Consider the following 20,961-nt stretch of genomic DNA (forward strand, 5'->3'; position numbering starts at 1 on the left):
CATGAGTCGCATTGTTAGAGGTGAGTAACTTCCGTATTTAACCAATGTGAAGCTGGGTTCACAGCCCTTTTGAGATCATTGAAAAATGTTTGAGCGATGTTGTTGAGCCCGAATCAATTAGCGCATCACGGGTTAAGCAGTCCTCCAGGTCTGTTTCTAGGTTTCAACTTTCAGAGTTGCGTTTTGTGGTCATATTCCCCACAAGGTGGAGTGTTTGTTCGCAACAGCGTGATGTGTCATTTGTGTTCATGGTGGAAGAAGATTTATCGGCGTTTGAGTGGAATTTGCTATTGCAATGTTTACCTTGTGCGTCGCAACATTTGTATCTGAGTCTATAGTCAAAGCCTGTTGGCTTGTTTCTTGATCGAGCGGGCCCTGAATAGGGTTTTGAGTGAGCGGGGGTAATTTGATCATTTACGTCCTTGCTAATGGTGTTAATTTCGCAGAGCTGTTCTCTGGCAAATCGACGCCTAGTCATGGCGACTTATCTTTTTCCTCTTTGTCAAATTTTTGCCACTTTTTGTACTTCTCATTCACTTGCTTAGAGATAATTTTGTCCATATTCCTCACCTGGGTTCTCTCATCAGCAACTTCAATGAGATCCGTTCTTTTTGTCATCTCAGGCTGGGTGGAAATTAAATTGGATACTGTTAAATTGATAAAAGGTAGCTCAAAGTGGACTTTTTCTGTGTTTCTTCCATCCAGAGGGAGCGGGCGCAAGACCTGTGACTTGCTTTGCTCTCCGGACCAGAGCGCCATACTGGGGTGGTGTTAAAGGGATACTTTGGGATTAAGGCAATGAGGAATAAATAAAAAAATAATAATAATATTTCAACTTTATTTAACCAGGTAGGCCAGTTGAGAACAAGTTCTCATTTACAACTGTAACCTGGCCAAGATGATAAAGCAAAGCAGTGCGACAAAAACAACAGTGTTGGGGGAAACAAACGTACAGTCAATAACACAATAAAATAAGAGGTAGAGGTGGATCAAAGAATCACCCGCAGCAAGAGTAACATCATTGAAATATACAGAGAAAAGAGTCGGCCCGAGAACTGAACCCTGTGGCACCCCCATAGAGACTGCCACAGGCCCTCCAATTTGACACACTGAACTATCTGAGAAGTAGTTAGTGAACCAGGCGAGGCAGTCATTCAGGCAGTCATTTCAGAATATTACATATTTCAGTTGCTCCACCTCAACACAAGTGATACTTCTGGATTTTGGCAATGAGGCCCTTCATCTACTTCCCCAGAGTCAGATTAACTTGTGGAAACCATTTTTATGTCTATGGGTGCAGTTTGAAGCAAGTTGCTAACTAGCACTAATTTGTTCTGGGATATAAACATTGAGTAGTTATTTTTCCTGAAATGCACAAAGTCCTCTACACCGATATTTAATCCACACATAAAACGGTCAACCGAATTGTTTCCAGTCATCTCTCCTCCTTCCAGCCTTTTTCTTCTTTGAACTTATATGGCGATTGGTATCTAAACTTTCATAGTATTTCCACGACGACCGACAGCTTAGTTTGTCTTTCAATCACCCACGTGGGTATAACCAATGAGGAGATGGCACGTGGGTATCTGCTTCTATAAACCAATGAGGAAATGGGAGAGGCAGGACTTGCAGCGCGATCTGTGTCACAAATAGAGTTTACTTCCATTTTAGCCTTAGGTAACACAGACGCTCGTTGGCGCGCACGAGCAGTGGGTACAATAATGAAATATAGACTTCTAAATTTATTTTGCAACGCTCGTGCACGCTGTGTAGTCAGGGTATTACTGACCAGAATATTACGTATTTTTCTGGCCACCATGTGAAAGGTTGGTAATAATTGTGACCTATGTGCTATATTATATACTGGTAATAGTTAAGACCTAATCATAACCTGGTAATGAAAACCTGAGTACAGCTTATTACCTACTGTACTTCAGAGGATAAAGTTGGATATTGAAAACATTGTTAATTACATTTCTATTTGTTTCCATAGGTACCAATTACATTTTAAATCTGCATACAGTAATCATAATTCAATGGAGCACAAACGAGTGGTACAAAAGGTATATTTGCTCCTCTGTCCCTTCATATTGAAGTGGGACACACATTTATTGGTCATCAATCTGAAACATTTTAAGAAAGAAGATATCAAAATTAGACAGTAGCTGGACAATGACAATTTTTTTACTTCTCTTTAAATGGTGAAGTTTTGTTTATAAAACACACTGCTCCATAATCCTGAGGCCATTGTCCCAGATAGAGGTTCCCCAATTGAGAACAGCTTGACAGTCTTTAAAAAAAGAAAGGTAAATGCAAAATGTAAGTATGCACTCTAAAAAGAAAAGGTTCCTGGAGGCACATTTAGGGGTTCCTCAGATTGCAACATCTGCAGAACCCCTAAAGGTGCTTCCAGGAACCTTTTCAAAAGGTTCCACTAATAACATTTTAGGTTGTTAAGGTTCCTTTTATGTCCAATGTATTTGTGGACACAAAATTATTACATTGAATATGTGATTGTACTTACCGGCAGTATAGTATGATTACTATTCATGTGTTTATGGATATTTTTGGCATTGGCCTTGACTTTTCTGCTTTGAGTGATGTCATCACCCAGAGTTGTGCCTGTTCAATGCAACTCTACCACAGGATGAGTGGGCTGTATAGCTTTACCGTATTTGTACCGTTTGTACACCTTTTATTTATTAGGTTTAAAGTAAAGGAAAGTAATATTGAATTGCATATGGGCATTCCTTGTCCAAGTTACTATAGTATTCTATTATTAATAACAATAATAATAACATTGAGTGGCAAACTTGTAGTCACAAATTTATTTTATTAACTTTGAAAGTCGCAGGTATCACAGAAATCTCTGGTCTCCCTTATCCCTCTCTACAGCAAAATGTTTGCCATTCGTACAACATTTGTTGGTAATTTACCTCCCTCATCAACTCCCAGAACACATTTCAGAATTAGCAGCATAGTGCTTTTCACTGATGCTGCATACTCAATATTAAAAAGGAAATGGACCCCCATTGCCACTCCCAATCCCATGGAGATGTACTCCAGCTCTTCAGTGAGTAGCTCTTCTACATCCAGGAAGAGTTGGATGTGGCTCTCATCCGCAAAAGGATTCCCCTCTATTCTTATGGTAGGTGATGGGAACTTTACACACTGTAAGATATAAAAATTAAAAAAAACTGTCAAACAGTAAAGTAACAACTGAGTACACTACACCTTACACAGTACTACTAACTTTGCATTTATTTATTTGTCTGCTGGGAAATACATACCATGTCTGTGACATACAGTCCACTTGGATATTCTTTGAAGGGGTAAGGGAAGAGTAAAATGGCTGCAGTGATCTTCAAATCAAATCAAATGTATTTATATAGCCCTTCGTACATCAGCTGATATCTCAAAGTGCTGTACAGAAACCCAGCCTAAAACCCCAAACAGCAAGCAATGCAGGTGTAGACCTTAAGTTGGAGGGTGTGTAATAAAAAGGCTGTATTAGAATCAATAGAATTAGAACAGCTCCATTTTGTTAAGGGTACATGTTACATGCAGTAACATTGATTTAAAAAAAATACCCTTTGAGCCTCCTCCGTGTGTGAAAGAAGTGCAGTCTTGTAGAGATTCAGCAACTCCACGGCCATACCCTTCCTCTCAGTTTCTGCAATGATTTTGTTGGCAACTGTGCCAAATTCGGACAGAACGTTTCTGTCCACATCCATACCGAATTTGCTTCTCATCTCGGAGAAATTCTGAAAGTCAATTTCTTTAATGCATCAACTACATATCTTCAATTCAGATGACAGTACTTGGCTATGTTACATTAGTTTTTTTTAACCATTTATTTCTAGCAGACTTTTCGTCCACTTCGAATCAAATGTTATTGGTTACATACACATGATTAGCAGATGTTAATGTGAGTGTAGCGAAATGCTTGTGCTTCTAGTTCTGACAATGCAGTAATATCTAACAAGTAATCTAACAAATTCACATCTACCTTATACACACAAATGTAAAGGGATGAATATGTACATATAAATATATGGATGAGCGATGGCCATGCGGCTTAGGCAAGATGCAGTAGATGTATAGAATACAGTATATACATATGAGATGAGCAAGGTAGGATATGTAAACATTATTAAAGTGGCACTATTTAAAGTGACTAGTAATAAAGGTATCAAGTCCATTTATTTAAGTCGCCAGAGATTTGAGTCTGTATGTTGGCAGCAGCCTCTATCTTAGTGATGGCTGTTTTAACAGTCTTATGGCCTTGAGATAGAAGCTGTAGTGTCGTCTACAAACTCCCTGTGCACCCATGACTGCGTGGCCATGCACGCCTCCAACTCAATCATCAAGTTTGTAGACGACACTACAGTGGTAGGCCTGATTACCAACAACGACGAGATGGCCTACAGCGAGGAACAACAGCGCCTTCAACCTCAGGAGGCTGAAGAAATTTGGCTTGTCACCTAAAACACTCACAAACTTTTACAGATGCACAATTGTCAGGCTGTATCACCGCCTGGTACGGCAACTGCACGGCCCTCAACCGCAAGGCTCTCCAGAATGTGGTGCGGTCTGCACAATGCATCGCTGGGAGCAAACTACCTGCCCTCCAGGAAATCTACAACACCCGATGTCACAGGAAGACCAAAAAAATCATTTACAATTTTGTAAGCTTGCCTTGATGATATTTGCCATGGAATGCATATGTATATGTATATACTGTACTCTATATAATCTACTGCATCTTGCCATCTTTATGTAATACATGTATCACTAGCCACTTTAAACTATGCCACTTTTATGTTTACATACCCTAAATTACTCATCTCATATGTATATACTGTACTCGATACCATCTACTGCATCTTGCCTATGCCGTTCTGTACCATCACTCATTCATATATCTTTATGTACATATTCTTTATCCCTTTACACTTGTGTGTGTATAAGGTAGTAGTTGTGGAATTGTTAGGTTAGATTACTTGTTGGTTATTACTGCATTGTCGGAACTAGGAGCACAAGCATTTCGCTACACTCGCATTAACATCTGCTAACCTTGTGTATGTGACAAATAATTTATTTAAATGGAAGAATACTCTTATTGCAAATTGGATGGCTCTTAAAACAACCTTTTGATTGTGCATAGTACTATACAGTACATGGTGTTGCCAGGGAACAGCACCCTCTTCGAAGAAGTAGGAGATGAAGATATGCCACACACGGATTGCCTCTTGCTGTGTTGTTGGACCCCATCTTTAAAACTTCCTGTAGAGCAGCAGACTTTTCCTCTGGCACACGGTATCGAACTGCAGATCCCCTCCTGTTCCTTGTGTCCATCCTCATGAAGTTATGCAGGACATAGGTAACCTTCACATGCCTGAATTCCTCCAGGAGGCAGTCCCAGATGGCCCTGGTCACCCAACCTTGCATTGTCCTACGCGGTAACTGTATGTAATCGTTTTGAAAGAATCTCCAGTTACAAGGTGTATATATAGGAATATGGAAGATAATGTTATTATTAGACTTTTACATCACCAGGTAGCATGTGACAATAACAGGATGATATCAAGGATAGCATCACAAATGAATTCATAAGTACCACTTGAAGCTTGATGATGAGTTGATCATTTGAATCAGCTGTGCAGTGCTAAGGCAAAAACAAAATGTGCACCTCTTTGAGTCCCCAGGACCAGGACTGAGAACCACTGCTCTTAATTGGGACTTCTTCATCTGTAGACAGTATTTCATAGCTCTCTTTATATGAGGACAGAAAACCTCACAAGAAACAGACTTCATTATACTCAAATTACACTGCGCTGAATATTATGTTACTATTATTGTAGTATCTTGAATAGACCAACATATCATAGGAGGACACAGTATGTAATCTTTACTTGTAATTTATTAGTAACTGATTTACACCACTATCTATCATGGAGACCAATACTCAACTATCTCTATTGCTCACAGAACAGTTACCAATATAGGACTGGTGATGGCGCCGCCTATTGGTTAGATGAGCCAGCATCATTTATCACACATTGTAACTGGTAAGTAATCTCTTCACTTAGCATCAGTAACATAACCTTACAGTGTGTTTCTTACATCAACTGATTTTATTGCCATTTCACTGGCAAGGAGATAAGGGTGCATACTAGCCCATGAGAAACAAATATCTCCTTTACTTTCCTAACTCTTTGTGAGCGTCGCAATTCCCCTCTAGGTGAACCTTAATGCATTGTCCGTTGGTGGCCGTGGAGTACCTGGTAACTCCTCGCCTGCTGAACTGAGCTCTGTGTTGCATGTAATTGGCTCTGCATAGTCCTGTTCCTGTCTGCTGTCCTTGTCTCTGTTGTCTGTCACTGGCTCTGCATAATCGGTTTCCTGTCTGCTGAACAGCTGATCAACGTGCCTACATACTCTTCTACATCACTAACACAGTTTACGACACTTGTCATGTGAATTTTTATTTTTTTATTTTACCCCTTTTTCTCCCCAATTTCGTGGTATCCAATTGTTGTAGTAGCTACTATCTTGTCTCATCGCTACAACTCCCGTACAGGCTCGGGAGAGACGAAGGTTGAAAGTCATGCGCCCTCCGATACACAACCCAACCAAGCCGCACTGCTTCTTAACACAGCGTGCATCCAACCCGCACCAATGCGCCGGAGGAAACACCGTGCACCTGGCCACCTTGGTTAGCGCACACTGCGCCCAGCCTGCCACAGGAGTCGCTGGTGCGCGATGAGACAAGGACACCCCTACCGACCAAGCCCTCCCTAACCCGGGCGACGCTAGGCCAATTGTGCGAGCCCCACGGACCTCCCGGTCGCGGCCGGTTACGACAGAGCCTGGGCGCAAACCCAGGGACTCTGATGGCACAGCTGGAATCCAGCTCTATCTGGAATGATGACATGGGCTCCCCACAGCACACAGTAGTGCTGCCTCTGTTTGTATGGAGCAAACTCGGGTCCCACATTATGATCTGGCCACCTCCTCAGTGTGTACTCACGGACCCTCGACAAGACTGGATCTTTCGCTGTCCAGCTCTGGATTTGCTGGGAGGTCATCAGTAGGCTGTTCTCCTGGTCCAACATCCGCACTCGTTCCTCCGGAGGCGGACTGCTTGGACACTCTGGGAGAGGGAGGCGGCTGAGGGCATCTGCATTACCATTGTCCTTGCCTGCTCTGTAAGTAATAACATTCTCATATGCTCGTAGTGTTACTGCCCATCTCATTACTCTAGGAGATGCCATCGGTGGCACTGCTTTTATTTCATTCAACAGACTGATAAGAGGCTTATAGTCTGTACAGATTTCAAACTTTCTCCCATATAGATACTTATGAAACTTCTGCACCCCGAATACGATAGCTAACCCCTCCTTATCAAGTTGTGAATAGTTCTTCTCTGCAGGTGAGACAGTGCTTCTCCCCCCCATCTGGCATGCGATGAGACTCTGCCGCCCCTACTCCGTAGGGGGCGAGGCATCACAGGAAAATATCTGTTATTTTCCTTCATCATAATGCACTAACACTCTGCTCGACTGCAACAGTTCTTTTGACATTTTGAAGGCCTTTTGTTGTTTTGATCCCCAACACCATGGCTCGTCCTTCCTCAGCAGCTTGTGCATATGAGCCAATAGTGTCAACAGATTCGGTAGGAAACTATTATAGAGGTTGATTAGGCCCAGATACGATTTCAGTTCTGTGACTGTGGTAGGCATTGGTGCATCCTGCACGGCCTTTACTTTCTCTAGCACTGGATGCCGTCCAGTAGCGTCCACCCTGTTTCCTAGGAATGTCACTTCCTTCTCCATGAAGCTGCACTTACTCCGTTTCAAACGTAGCCCAGCCTACTCCAGTCGCTGTAACACTCTGTCCAGTGTTCGGATGTGGTCCTGATTATTTCTTCCTGTCAGGAGAATATATTTGAGATACCCTCACAGCGTGCAGTGTGTCTCCATAGCTACAGTCCTGTGCTAGCTTCCTTAGCTCCGCGACATATTCAATTACACTTTCCTCTGGTTTCCTATTTCTTGAGTTGAATTTCCACTTTTGTACTATTTCATTTGGTTTAGGATTTAAATGTGTTTTCAGTACACTCACCAAGTCCTCAAATTATTTCTCCCCTGGCTTTGCCGGGCTCAGTAAATTGCTCATCAAGGTGTATGTTTGCATGCCCACACAGATCAGTAGAATGGCCCTTTTCTTTGCCGCGTCGGCATTCTCATTTGCAACAAAAAAAATGGTTTAGGATTTCGCAATATTCTTCCCACAACTGTGTCTTGTTGTCAAATGGTGCCACCAATCCTACTGTGCCTGCCAACCTGTCCAGTCACACACTGTATTTGCTAGCTTCCCCACGTCAATAGCTGTCACTCGCTTAGCTTAGCATTTCCTAGCGAACTAGCATGCTAATATTCACTCACGTTAGTTTCACCGTTCATAACTCCTAAAATTCCGTATTCTCTCCGAAAACTTCTTCTGATTTTGCCTCGTCGTCAAATGTAGTATCTTGAATAGACCAACATATCATTGGATGACACAGGATGTAATCTTTACTTGTCATTTATTAGGAACTGAATTACATAACTATATATCATGGAGACCAATACTCAACTATCTCTATTGCCCACAGAACGGTTACCAATCTAGGACCGGTGATAGCGCCGCCTATTGGTTAGATGAGCCAGCATCATTTATCACTCTATAACACTCCCCCCCCCCCCCATAAATCTGAACTAACTCTTGGTTAGTTTAACATTTTCAGATTTAAATCCTACTGTATGAGTATTCCAACAATAATCTCCGTCCTCACTTCTAGGGACTGCCCTATCCAGAATAGCCTACTCTCTCACTTTGACAGTTGGGGCTGCTAACATTATCCATTCACCTTCCTCCATGGCTGTTAGTTAGCTACCTTCAAATGCATTTGGAGTTTTTTACAGTGTTAAATACATCAAGATCAATAGCTAATATGAAGTTAGGTAGCTGGTGATATTTAATTAACTTACCCAGCTATCTATACAGTATGTAAAGTTGGCTCATTTGAGTTAGCCTGCACTGTAGCTAGTTAGCTAATAATACATTAATTTTTTTTAAAACATTTTTGAAATGTATTTACTTTACTTGAATAGATTGTCCCAGCCATATGGACAACTGGAAACAGGGCAGCAAAGTTTGTTTGTCACCAGAGTGTTTTATTGCATATTGCTATTGAACTGTTTACCCATTTAATAACTAGATCTTCATTGCTGGATTGGCTTGTGGGGAAAGCCAACTCCACACTATTTATCCCGCATCTGGAGGAAGAAACACGTTTGGAAAATCGAAACCTTGCTCATCCAGTGGACCCAAATCAACTTTATCTGTTACTGGGTCAGGAGATGATGCCACTCCCTCTGACTCACCTCCTGGTGCTGCTGGCAGCGATATGTGTGGCAGAGCCCCTTACCACCCCCCATGGCAGCGACAACAAGGTCCTGAAACACACAGAGGCATCACTCACCAAGAGCCAGAACCTAGAGATTGAAAATGCCATTGGGTAATTTAGAACTGAGCAGGGAGATGGACCAACCGCAACCCCTGCAGCCTCTTTCACCACCACATCTCTCCCCAGCTCCTACCCCCACCCCTCAGTGCCCAGGTAATCAGGTAATGTTGGTGGGCAGCGACAGCTGTGGGTGCCCTGTTGCATGGTGAATATTGGAGGAGAGATCTGCACCTACCCTGTGGGATACACTCTGCAGGGGGCAGCAGAGTGCCTAGATATAGATGAGTGCAAAGGGGATGGGCCAGGACCATGCATTCTCTATGCCAACTGCACAAACACACCTGGCTCCTACCTGTGCAAATGTCTCCGTGGTTACCTGATGGGTACAGGAGGATGCCAAGATATTGATGAGTGTGCTCTAGCTGAAGTGACAGGGCTGCAGGTGTGTGGGTCTGGGGCTGACTGCAGGAACACCCCTGGATCCTTCTCATGTTCCTGTCCAATTGGATACGTTATGGCTCTTGATGGACATAGTTGTGTGGATGTTGATGAGTGCAGCTTTGAGGAACAGTGTCGCAGGGAGCTGGGGAACGTGTGTGTGAACACCCCTGGTAGCTTTGTGTGTCAGCCTGGATTCAGAGCCGAGGTCCCAGCCTGCATCGGCCTCACTCACCCTTATCTGAGATATCAACTGCAGCCCTCATCTTCCACATGCAACATCTGTTTTGCCAGTCACATTCTGTTAAAGGTCCCCAAAGCACACACACCCCTGGGTCACTCCTCTTTTCAGTTCGCTGCATCTAGCCACTGGAATGAGCTGTAGCAAACACTCAAACTGGACAGTTTTATCTCAATCTCTTCATTCAAAGACTCAATCATTGACACTCTTACTGACAGTTGTGGCTGCTTTGCGTGATGTATTGTTGTCTCTACCTTCTTGCCCTTTGTGCTGTTGTCTGAACCCAATAATATTTCTACCATGTTGTGTTGCTATCCTGTTGTGTTGCTACTGTCCCATGCTGTGTTGTCATGTGTTGCTGCCTTAGGTCTCTCTTTATGTAGTGTTGACTCTCTTGTTGTGATGTGTGTTTTGTCTTATATTTATATATATTTTTTTTATCCCTGTCCCTGCAGGAGGCCTTTTGGTAGGCCGTCATTGTAAATAAGAATTTGTTCTTAACTGACTTGCCTAGTTAAATAAAGATGAAATAAAATAAAAATACAAACTTGCTATGCTCATTTCTTGATGCACAATCGAACATGCTGCTATATGCTGCCAGCACGCTCAAAAGCGAGTCACAATGGGCGGCCTAAGTGGCATGCGGCAATTACCGATTGCTAGTGAACATGCCGCGTTCCACGCCACCTTCGCGCAGCCCAAAGGTCCCCCGTCCTCTCTGCTTCTCACCACTTTCCTTCCATTGAAAATGAATGGGAAGCGGTGTTTCACCACAATATTCCTCGATATTAAAAATGACACAAGCTGCAAGTAATAACAACGCAAGCTTGTCGAAACGCTCATTTCATGGCTTATAAATATGTGGAACAAAGTTCTAACAGTGCTGAATAACTCATAAATAACTCATAATAAATCATAAAAACAATAGCTCTTTGCTCTATTGGTTTAGTCTCTCTAGTTATGGTTTTAAAAGTTTTTAAATCTCACATTATTAACTTGTGTGCGTTCGAGGCTTCTTTTTTGTTTTACTGTCTATGGCACGAGGAAACTGCAGACACCGTGATCTGAGCTATCTGATTGGCCAGCGGTAGACCTTTAGGTGCACTTGATTTGCTCTCTGGGCTTGCGGGGTAGCTGAAGTTCTACCTGAAGTACAGACACATGAAATGGTTCAAAATGGAAACACTTTGCCTTCCCGGCCCTGGGCTGCTGAATCAAGTGCAGCTACTGTCAACAGCGTGAACCGAACCAAAAAATAGGAATGCAAGGCTTTATCGTTGGGTTTTTTACAGAAATGTTGTCGCTCAACTAGGAATGGATTGGAGATCGACCAGAAGATAGGTTGGTGACCACTGGTCTACACGATTAGATTATTATGGAAAGAGTGAGAATATTTGTATTTGTCAAACAGCATTCAATTGTCGATCATCGTGTCACCAGAATAAGACACTCAATATTTTTTGGAAAGGAGCATCAAGCACTTTCACCACCCTGTGAAGTTCATCATATTTTATTTAATCAATAGCCTAATAAACTGCATGCTTTCCCTAGTCGTAGTGGGAGGACCACCCACCATATCATCGTGTGACTTCAATATGATGGTTATTATATCAATATTTGCGCATAAAGGCATCTTCACTCTTTTTAATAAAGTATGACTTGCTTAAACTGTGGATGGAAATGTGGTTAATGACTATGGATTTAAGGAGGGGTGGTCCTGCTGTCTCCTTTTCCTGGAATGTGGCAGAATATGTCACTGGTAACTGAGTGGGTGGCCAAGCACTGCTTGGAGGCCATGCATCAGGTCATTGATATGTTTCAGGAACTGTAAAGACATAGATGAATCGTGATTAACCCTTACCTAAGGTCTTCACTAAATAAGACATAGCCTAGCAAGTACATTGACTATGTTGCCCCTCAGCAATCTGAGAGAGAGAGAGCCTCTGTTTTGCTGTCTATTTACATTTCTTAGTCAGTGGGCTATATAACCTCTGTACCCCTTCCATTTGTTCCCTCACCCGAGCCTTCCATCCATGCTATAAGATTCCTGCCAAAAAAGAGACTCCAAAATTTTAAAAAATAACGCGTTTGGTGTTCGTCAACAGGCATGTGGGAGACTCCCCACACATATGGGAGAAGGTACTCTGGTCAGATGAGACTAAAATTGAGCTTTTTGGCCATCAAGGAAAACGATATGTCTGGCGCAAACCCAACACCTCTCATCACCCCGGGAACACCCACAGTGAATGGTGGTGGCAGCATCCTGCTGTAGGATGTTTTTCATCGGTAGGGACTGGGAAACTGGTCAGATTTGAAGGAATGATGGATGGGGCTAAATACAGGTAAATTCTTGAGGGAAACCTGTTTGTCTTCAAGAGATTTGAGACTGGGACGGAGGTTCACCTTCCAGCAGGACAATGACCCTAAGCATACTGCTAAAACAACACTTGAGTGGTTTATGGGGAAACATTTAAATGTCTTGGAATGACCTAGTCAAAGCCCAGACCTCAATCCAATTGAGAATCTGTGCTATGACTTAAAGATTGCTGTACACCAGCGGAACCCATCCAACGTGAAGGAGTTGGAGCAGTTTTGCCTTGAAGAATTGCCAACAATCCCAGTGGCTAGATGTGCCAAGCTTATAGAGACTTACCCCAAGAGACTTGCAACTGTAATTGCTACAAAAGCTTGCTCTACAAAGTATTGACTTTTGTTTCACAATAAAAAATATTTAGCATCTTGAAAGTGGTAGGCATGTTGTGTAAATCAAATTATACAACCCCCCCCCCCCCCAAAATCCATTTTAATTCCAGGTTGTAAGGCAACAAAATAGGAAAAATGCCAAGGGGGTGAATACTTTCGCAAGCCACTGTATTTGTAAGGGTGTGAGAACCATGAGCCTCCTAGGTTTTGTATTGAAGTCAATGTACCTAGAAGATGACGGAAGCTAGCTGTCCTCCGGCTACACCATGGGGCTACCCTACAGAGTGCTGTTGAGGCTACTGTAGACATTCTTTGCAAAATAGTGTGTTTTAATCAATTATTTGGTGACGTGATTATATTTAGTTCAGTTTTTTCTAAAAAAGGATCACACTTAAATGTTTGACTATTTTTATTTTTGAAATTCACTGAGGATGGTCTTCCCCTTCCTCCTCTGATGAGCCTCCACCGGTTTAAAGTCATGGTGATCAACTGCACTGATGGAGTGGAAATCACAGAAAATAGGTGTGGCAGTTGCAGCAGTAGAAATAAATATTTGGGTGTGAGAGATTTTAGTGCAGAAGGTCTACAGAAAGTTTTGGGAGTTGGGGTTCCATCCTCCCATGCCGATGGCCTGGTGTTGGGTCATTTTGGGCCAAAGTAGTGGGATGGGGTGATGGGTATTGGAGATAATGTATACGATAGATGGTTGTGCAATGTAAAATAAAATAAAATTACCTTCCCATTTTCCTTGTGACCAACGTGTGCAATCCGCACTCCGACCTGCGAAAAGCAGCAATATGCAACACAGCGTCTAGTCTGCCGGAAATACAAACGAAGAAGAAAATATTACGCGTTTGTTTACTACAACCAGCCTGTTCGGTTCTTCTCCTTCAGACCAGTCCAGGAAATTACTTTTGTGCTATTTGTTAAAATGGGATGTGATGGTGGAACTATTCCTAAAAGGCATGAGTTGGTAAAAGGCCCAAAGAAAGTTGAGAAGGTATGTAGTGGTATAACGTTAGCTAGCTTTAACCTATCGTAGCAGGCGTAAAATAAACGAGCTAGCCTGCACTTTAGCTAACCTTCTTTCAAACATGTTAGCATTTTTTTAAATTGGTTAACTGGCTTCGCTGGCTAACGTTTTTTTTTTTTAATCAGGGAAGATGTGTCCGCCCAAACTGAACTAATGTTAGATAAATGAAATGTATACATTTAGGTAGCTAGCTTTCTTGTATTAACTGGTTAACACGCCATGTTCACACAGTCAGCTAACGTTAGTTCTAACTGATTTGGCGACTATTGACGATGGTATAGCCTGACGGAAGATGTTTTGTAAGAGGACCGACGCTGGCTCTAAACGTTAACACACATCACTTGCGTTACGTTTTTGGAAACATAAGCAACGTAGCTACCTTTTCATTTCAGATAAATAGTTTAAGAAACAAAATGTTAAATTACCATACACCTTTTTATATAGGGTTAGGGTTCCCACACGGCCATATTTCCATGTTACAACGCTTTTTTACGCAACACACGGCGTGGACTAGATGGACCGTGGACCTGTGTTAATTAGCATCTTAAAAGCATGGGGACCGGGTGGGTATAATGTGTTACGTTCCAACATGAATCTGTTCCAAAAACTTCGTAACTAACAAGGTTGCCAACGAACAACGCATACAAAGTTGTATAGCGGCAGAATAAGATACCAGGTAGGGAGGGAGTGGGCAGTTTTGTGGAGTTTTTCGCTCACCACGTTTATTCCGAAAAATGCCTGTCCTGGTTAGCCTATGGACAAACATTAAGAATAAACTATGTGGTGAGTTGATGCCTGTTCGGCAGCAAGTTAGGTAGGTGAATTGATCATGCTACTTTGTGTGCGTTGTTTGTTGGCATCCTTGTCTACGACGTCTTTGGAACAGATTCATGTTGGAACGTTCCACAAATTATACCCACCCATGGGGACCGGTTAATATATTTTTTATTTTTACATTTGAGTCATTTTTTTTCAGTCCCACAAAAAATGCCGAAGACCTCACTCTGTCAAGCATTATTATGGTGTATGCCTGCCTGTAAGTCTTTGCTAGTGTCTGTGTGATGTGTGTTAGAAACGTGATTTATGTTTCTAGAACCATAAACAGAACATGTAAGGTTCTTGGACTAACATTAGGCTCCTTTAGTCCATTATTGGGCTAGCTAACAAGGGGCTTTATGGCACAGGTGATAGTCAATCAGAGTTGCACCATGGTTGTAACCTCTCTATCACTATTCTTGCAAGCAAAGTATTTCAGATATAACCAAATTCAACTGAACAGTGCAGTGGGCAGCAGCAGCTAAATTGAATGTGTAAATCTTTCTGCACTACAGGTTGACAAAAATGCAGAGCTTGCTGCCCGGTGGAAGTACTGTGCTCTCAGTACAGAGAAACTCCGGCGCCCTATTGTTGCTTGTGATCTGGGAAGGTGAGGACTTTTTAAAATCAGTTTGTTGTGAACTAGTCATATAGTATGACACCATTTTGTTTCTAGCAATCTACAATATTTTGTGTTGGCATTATCAGTCTCCTAGGTGTCCCTATTAGATCATTTGATATAATCTGCCTTTTAGTAATATGAAAATCAAGAAGTAAGTGCTACTTGTTGATTGGGTGCAGTTAAGAATTAAATGGCGATGACTATTATTAGCTTAGGTATAGGCTACTTTTAGATACTTCTAATCACACATGGATTTCATAATCAAAATGCTATTCTTGCTTACAGACTCTATAACAAAGATGCTGTGATTGAGTACCTTCTGGATAAATCTGCAGATAGACCCAACAGCGAGGTTGCATCACACCTTCGTGGCATTAAGGTATGGTAATTTTCCATGATTTCAGCTGAGGCCACATATCATTTCATTATCTAAAGTGAATCAAGTGTGTGTTTGTGTGTGTGTCATTCCACAGGATATAAAGGAGCTGAACCTGACTGACAACCCAGCCTGGGAGGGCGAGAGAAGGAACACCAAAGGGGACCGCTATGAGGACATGCACTGTGCCATGTTCATCTGTCCTGTGGTGGGCCTGGAGATGAATGGCAAACATAGGTATGGTGTGTGTGTGTTGCTATGGTGTGCACTAATGAATATGACTCTATATACAAGCATCTCATCAATGTCTGCATCTTATCAATGTCTTTCAATGACAAGCGTGGAGTGGGGCATTTTGACCCGGAAGTGTAATCTCACGATGTCTGCATTTTGAGGAGTTCTGGCACTGAATCATGTCCATTAACCTAGAGCCTGAGTGCCAACCTGTCTGTGCTATAAGTTTTTTATAACTCCGTCACAAACCGATCTGGGACCAGGGTATGTGCAATAGGCCTCAGTGCTAAACTATAGAGATGAGATTCTGAGTGATGATGTGAGCCACTACACTATTTGTGCATTGCCCCATTTTATTTTTATTTTTTAGGTCTAATGCAGCCTTAAAAAAAGAAATGTATCTCTATTTAAATCATTTCTGGGTAATAATTTTAGAACCTTACTGTAATTGTTTTCAATTAAAATTGTCAAAAATAAACAAAAAGCTTCTTAGAAAATATAGCAATTTCTCAAGGAAGAATTTTACCAGGACTGTCTGGGAGTGGTCTAGGTGGGGAGGAGGGAAAATGAAAAGAGTTATTGGCAGAGGTTTGGAACTCTCTTATTGGTCTATTAACTAGTTTCAAGTATTGTGCACAAGTACAGTGAAATGCTTTTCTTGAAAGCTCTTTTCCAACAATGCAGTAATCAATATCCGTAGTACTATAAAGTAAAGTAGAACAAAAACACACAAGTAAGTAATTAAGCTATATACAGGGTCAGTGCCAATACCATGTTTACAGAGTGCAGGGATACTGAAGTAGTAGGGGTAGTTACATTTTATGCCATGTAATTAATTTTTCAATCATGAGCATTCAAATGGAGTTAATCCCACCTTTGCTGCTATAACAGCCTCCACTCTTCTGATAATTTCTGTGGGGACTTACTTCCATTCAGCCACAAGACCATTAGTGAGGTCAGATACTGATGTTGGGTGATTAGGCCTGGCTCGCAGTCGGCGTCCCAATTCATCCCAAAGGTGTTCGATGGGGTTGAGGTCAGGGCTCTGTGCAGGCCAGTCAAGTTTTTCCACACCGATCTTGAATAGCATTTCTGTATGGACCTCGCTATGTGCATGGGGGCATTGTCATGTCGAAACAGGAAAGGGCCTCTTCCAAACTGTTGCCACAAAGTAGGAAGCACAGAATTGTTGAGAATGGCATTGTATGCTGAAGTGTAAAGATTTCCCTTCACTGGAACTAAGGGGCCTAACCCAAACCATGAAAAACAGCCCCAGACCATTATTCTTCCACCAAATTTTACAGTTGGCACTATGCATTGGGACAGGTAGCGTTTTCCTGGCATCCACCAAACCCAGATTAGTTGGTCGGACTGCCAGATGGTGAAGCGTGATTCATCACTCCAGAGAACGCATTTCCACTGCCCCAGAGTCCAATGGTGGCAAACTTTACACCGCTCCAGCCAAAGCTTGGCATTGTGCATAGTGAGCTTAGGCATCTACTGTCAATATTTGTCTATGGAGATTGCATGGCTGTGTGCTCAGTTTTATACAGCTGTAAGCAACGGGTGTGGATGAAATGGCCAAATCCAGTAATTTGAAGGAGTGGGGATTTTCTGGCACCAGATCCCATTTGACTACAATACCACTATGGCTGCATTTACACAGGCAATTCTGAACTTTTTTTCATTAATTGGTCTCTTGACCAATCAGATCAGCTCTTTTGCCAAAAATTGGGCAAAATATCGGAATTGGGCTGCCTATGAACCACAGTGGCAGCTTGGCTTGATAATGATCCCCTGTCCAATCCCAATTTGCTAAAATATCACCATTGCTAAATACAAAAGTTTTGGTAAGAGGGTGATAATTCCTATGGCAGAGTTTTTTTCATGTACTGATGGTAGCACTATATTTTCCCTTACAATAGACGTGTTGCATCACAACCTTAACCCTAAACCTTATGCGATCTTGTTTCTCTCAGGTTCTGTTTCCTGCAGACCTGTGGCTGTGTGTTTTCAGACCGGGCCCTGAAAGAAGTCAAGACTGAGATCTGCCACAAGGTAGGACACAAGGTAGAACAGTGCATTCGGAAAGTATTCAGACCCCTTGACTTTTTCCACATTTTGTTTCGTTTCAGCCTTATTCTAAAATTGATTCAATAGTTTTTTCCCCTTAAATTTACACCATAATGACAAAGCAAAAATAGGTTTTTAAAAATGTTTTACAAATAAAAAAAACTATCACATTTACATAAGTATTCAGACCCTTTACTCAGTACTTTGTTGAACTACCTTTGACAGCAATTACAGCCTCGTCTTCTTGGGTATGATGCTACAAGCTTGGCACACCTATATTTGGGGAGTTTCTGCCATTCTTCTTGGCAGATCCTCTCAAGCTCTGTCAGGTTTAATGGAGAGCGTCACTGCACAGTTATTTCCAGGTCTCTCCAGAGATGTTTGATCAGGTTCAAATCCGGGCTCTGGCTGGGCCACTCAATGACATTGAGACTTGTCCTGAAGCCTCTCCTGTGTTGGCTTTGCTGTGTGCTTAGGGTCATTGTCCTGTTGGAAGGTGAACATTCGCCCCCAGTTTGCGATCCTGAGCACTCTGCAGCAGGTTTTCAATCAAGGGTTTCTCTGTACTTTGCTCCGTTCATCTTTCCCTCGATCATGACTCGTCTCCCAGCCCCTGCCTCTGAAGAACATTCCCACAGCATGATGCTGCCACCACCATGCTTCTCTGTAGGGATGATGCCAGGTTTCCTCCAGAAGTGACTCTTGGCATTCAGGCCAAAGAGTTCAATCTTGGTTTTGTCAGACCAGAGAATCTTGTTTCTCATGATCTGAGAGTCCTTTAGGTGCCTTTTGGCAAACTTCAAGCATGTTGTCACGTGCCTTTTACTGAGGAGTGGCTTCCGTCTGACCACTTTACCATAAAGGCCTGATTGGTGGAGTGCTGCAGAGATGGTTGTCCTTCTGGATGGTTCCCCCATCTCCACAGAGGATCTCTGTCAGTCACCATCGGGTTCTTGGTCACTTCCCTGACCAAGGCCCTTCTCCCCCGATTGCTCAGTTTGGCCGGTCGCTCTACAGACAATTCCTACGACTTATTGGGTTGGTTTTTGCTCTGACATGCACTGTCAAATGTGGGACCTTATATTGACAGGTGTGTGCCTTTTCCAAATCATGTCCAATCAATTGAATTTACCACAGGTGGACTCCAATCAAGTTGTAGAAACATCTCAAGGATGATCAATGGAAACAGGAATCACCTGAGCTCAATTTCGAGTCTCATAGCAAAGGATCTGAATACTTTTGTAAATAGTTTTTTCTTATATTCATTTGCAATAATTTAGTTCATTTTAGAATAAGGCTATAATGTAACAAAAGGTTGAAAAGGGGAAGAGGCCTGAATACTTTCTGAATGCACTGTAAAACATACACCACATCTATTCAACAAGCTCTGTGCTACATTTGTCAAATTAGTAACAAAACAAGGTACCGCCATGGTTAACTTTTTTTGGTTGGTAAAACCAATAAGAGGGTAGGCTCTCACAAAGTAGATAGACCCCAATATCTTCATTTTTCCCCCCCACTAGCAGCAGCAGCAGGGGAAAAAGCTTTATCACAGGTGTTTCAGTCCAAGCCTTCAGTGTGTACTAAAATAAGATATTGGAAAGTTCTGTATGCAAACCTCTACCCTCTTATTATTGAATCAGTTACTACCCTGTCCACACATTTTCCTTTGTTACACAAAACCTGCTGTTATAGTCAGTCATCTGTATTTTGACAGTAGAGAGTTTTCAAATGAAGGGTGGTGCTGTTTGTGTCTTCTACTGTAGATTAATCAACCTTTAGGATGGTGTGTCCCTGCACAGTTGTCAGACAGGTACATAGAGGTGGTGCTAACTGTGAACCAGTCAGCTGTTTGTGCTCAGATGTGAATGATTAACCTTCCGGTCTGCTGTTTTTGACTTGTTTGGTTACTTTGAGTTCCATGGAGTTGGCCACAGGTCCATTTCTGTTCTTATGCCGTCAATTGTTTGCCTTGATATGGAGATACGAATTTCCCTGGTTTGAAATTTCAAAATTATACAGTATGTGTGGTTTAGCAAAGGAAAGCAAATAAAATGTTGGAGCTACTGTATCTGATTGCCATCTTTTACATAGAAAAGTACCATGGTGCCCCATTCACCATGCCTGCTGCACTGTGTTCTAACATTTGTATTGATTACATGTTCCATTTAAGGTAAGAATGTGATAGGTAAAGTAGGACACACAATGCACAGGAAATCCTATTGAGAAACAGCAGATCGCCTCCAAAAAATCAATGTGCTGTAACTTTACCACAGTAAAAGCCCTCCTCGGTGTCATGGAAACCAGATAACCCCCCCAGCCCTGTGCCTGTCGTTATTCCCAATCCCATGATGCCTCCTGCCAGCTGACCGTAACCTGAGCCAGACTAAATGACGAAGCTGCCAGATGATTGGAAACCATGTGGTGCTGTGGTATTAGTTGCGAAAACCTGACCCTAGGCCACACATTGACTAGAGTCTGATTTCAATGATACTCTTATTTTTGGGGGGCATAGAGGAGCAACATCACTGTCTCTGATCTCCATCTTGCTAACTACTATTTAGATTTTTATTCAAACAGATAAAGTAGTGACGTAGGCAGTGGTGTAGTTACTCTATGCCAAAAGAGTCCATTATTGAAACCAGACCCTAGTCACTGTTAGCCAAGGTTGAATTTTCAGGACTACTGTGGAATCGGGAGAGCGAGCAGCACAGCAGATCACCTTTCCGACTCCATCAGAGCGTGAGAGCAGCATTGTTGTGGTTGTCCACTTGTGGGAATTTTCCTTGCTAATTCTCAAGGGGGAACAGATTCAAGTGCCTTGTCCATTTGCACTGCATGTGATTGTACGATTTGTTTGCAAAAGGGCTGTTGATACAATTTGCACAAAGTCAGGAAGCAAAGCGAAGAT

The 20,961-nt window shown here is 42.3% G+C and overlaps 1 protein-coding gene across 4 annotated transcripts in view; it reads left to right on the plus strand.

Moving 5' to 3' along the window:
- The first annotated feature begins 13,470 nt into the window (after window positions 1–13,470).
- The window catches only part of LOC110493896 (replication termination factor 2), a 45,213-nt gene continuing 37,722 nt past the window's right edge, over window positions 13,471–20,961 (plus strand). Inside the window, exons 1-5 of one of the 4 annotated variants that reach the window (XM_021568475.3) lie at window positions 13,471–13,896; window positions 15,261–15,355; window positions 15,653–15,746; window positions 15,841–15,980; window positions 17,957–18,035. In XM_021568475.3, the coding sequence (XP_021424150.2) occupies window positions 13,828–13,896; window positions 15,261–15,355; window positions 15,653–15,746; window positions 15,841–15,980; window positions 17,957–18,035 (477 nt within the window). In that variant the 5' untranslated portion in view covers window positions 13,471–13,827. Of the gene's footprint in view, window positions 13,897–14,407; window positions 14,966–15,260; window positions 15,356–15,652; window positions 15,747–15,840; window positions 15,981–17,956; window positions 18,036–20,961 lie in introns of those variants that run through there. The other 3 variants (XM_021568476.3, XM_090205031.1, XM_090205032.1) reach the window with 3 other exon arrangements.

Source organism: Oncorhynchus mykiss, chromosome 17 (genome assembly GCF_057628025.1).
Source record: "Oncorhynchus mykiss isolate SJ-2025 chromosome 17, ASM5762802v1, whole genome shotgun sequence".
In the NCBI taxonomy this organism is placed as follows: Eukaryota; Metazoa; Chordata; class Actinopteri; order Salmoniformes; family Salmonidae; genus Oncorhynchus; species Oncorhynchus mykiss.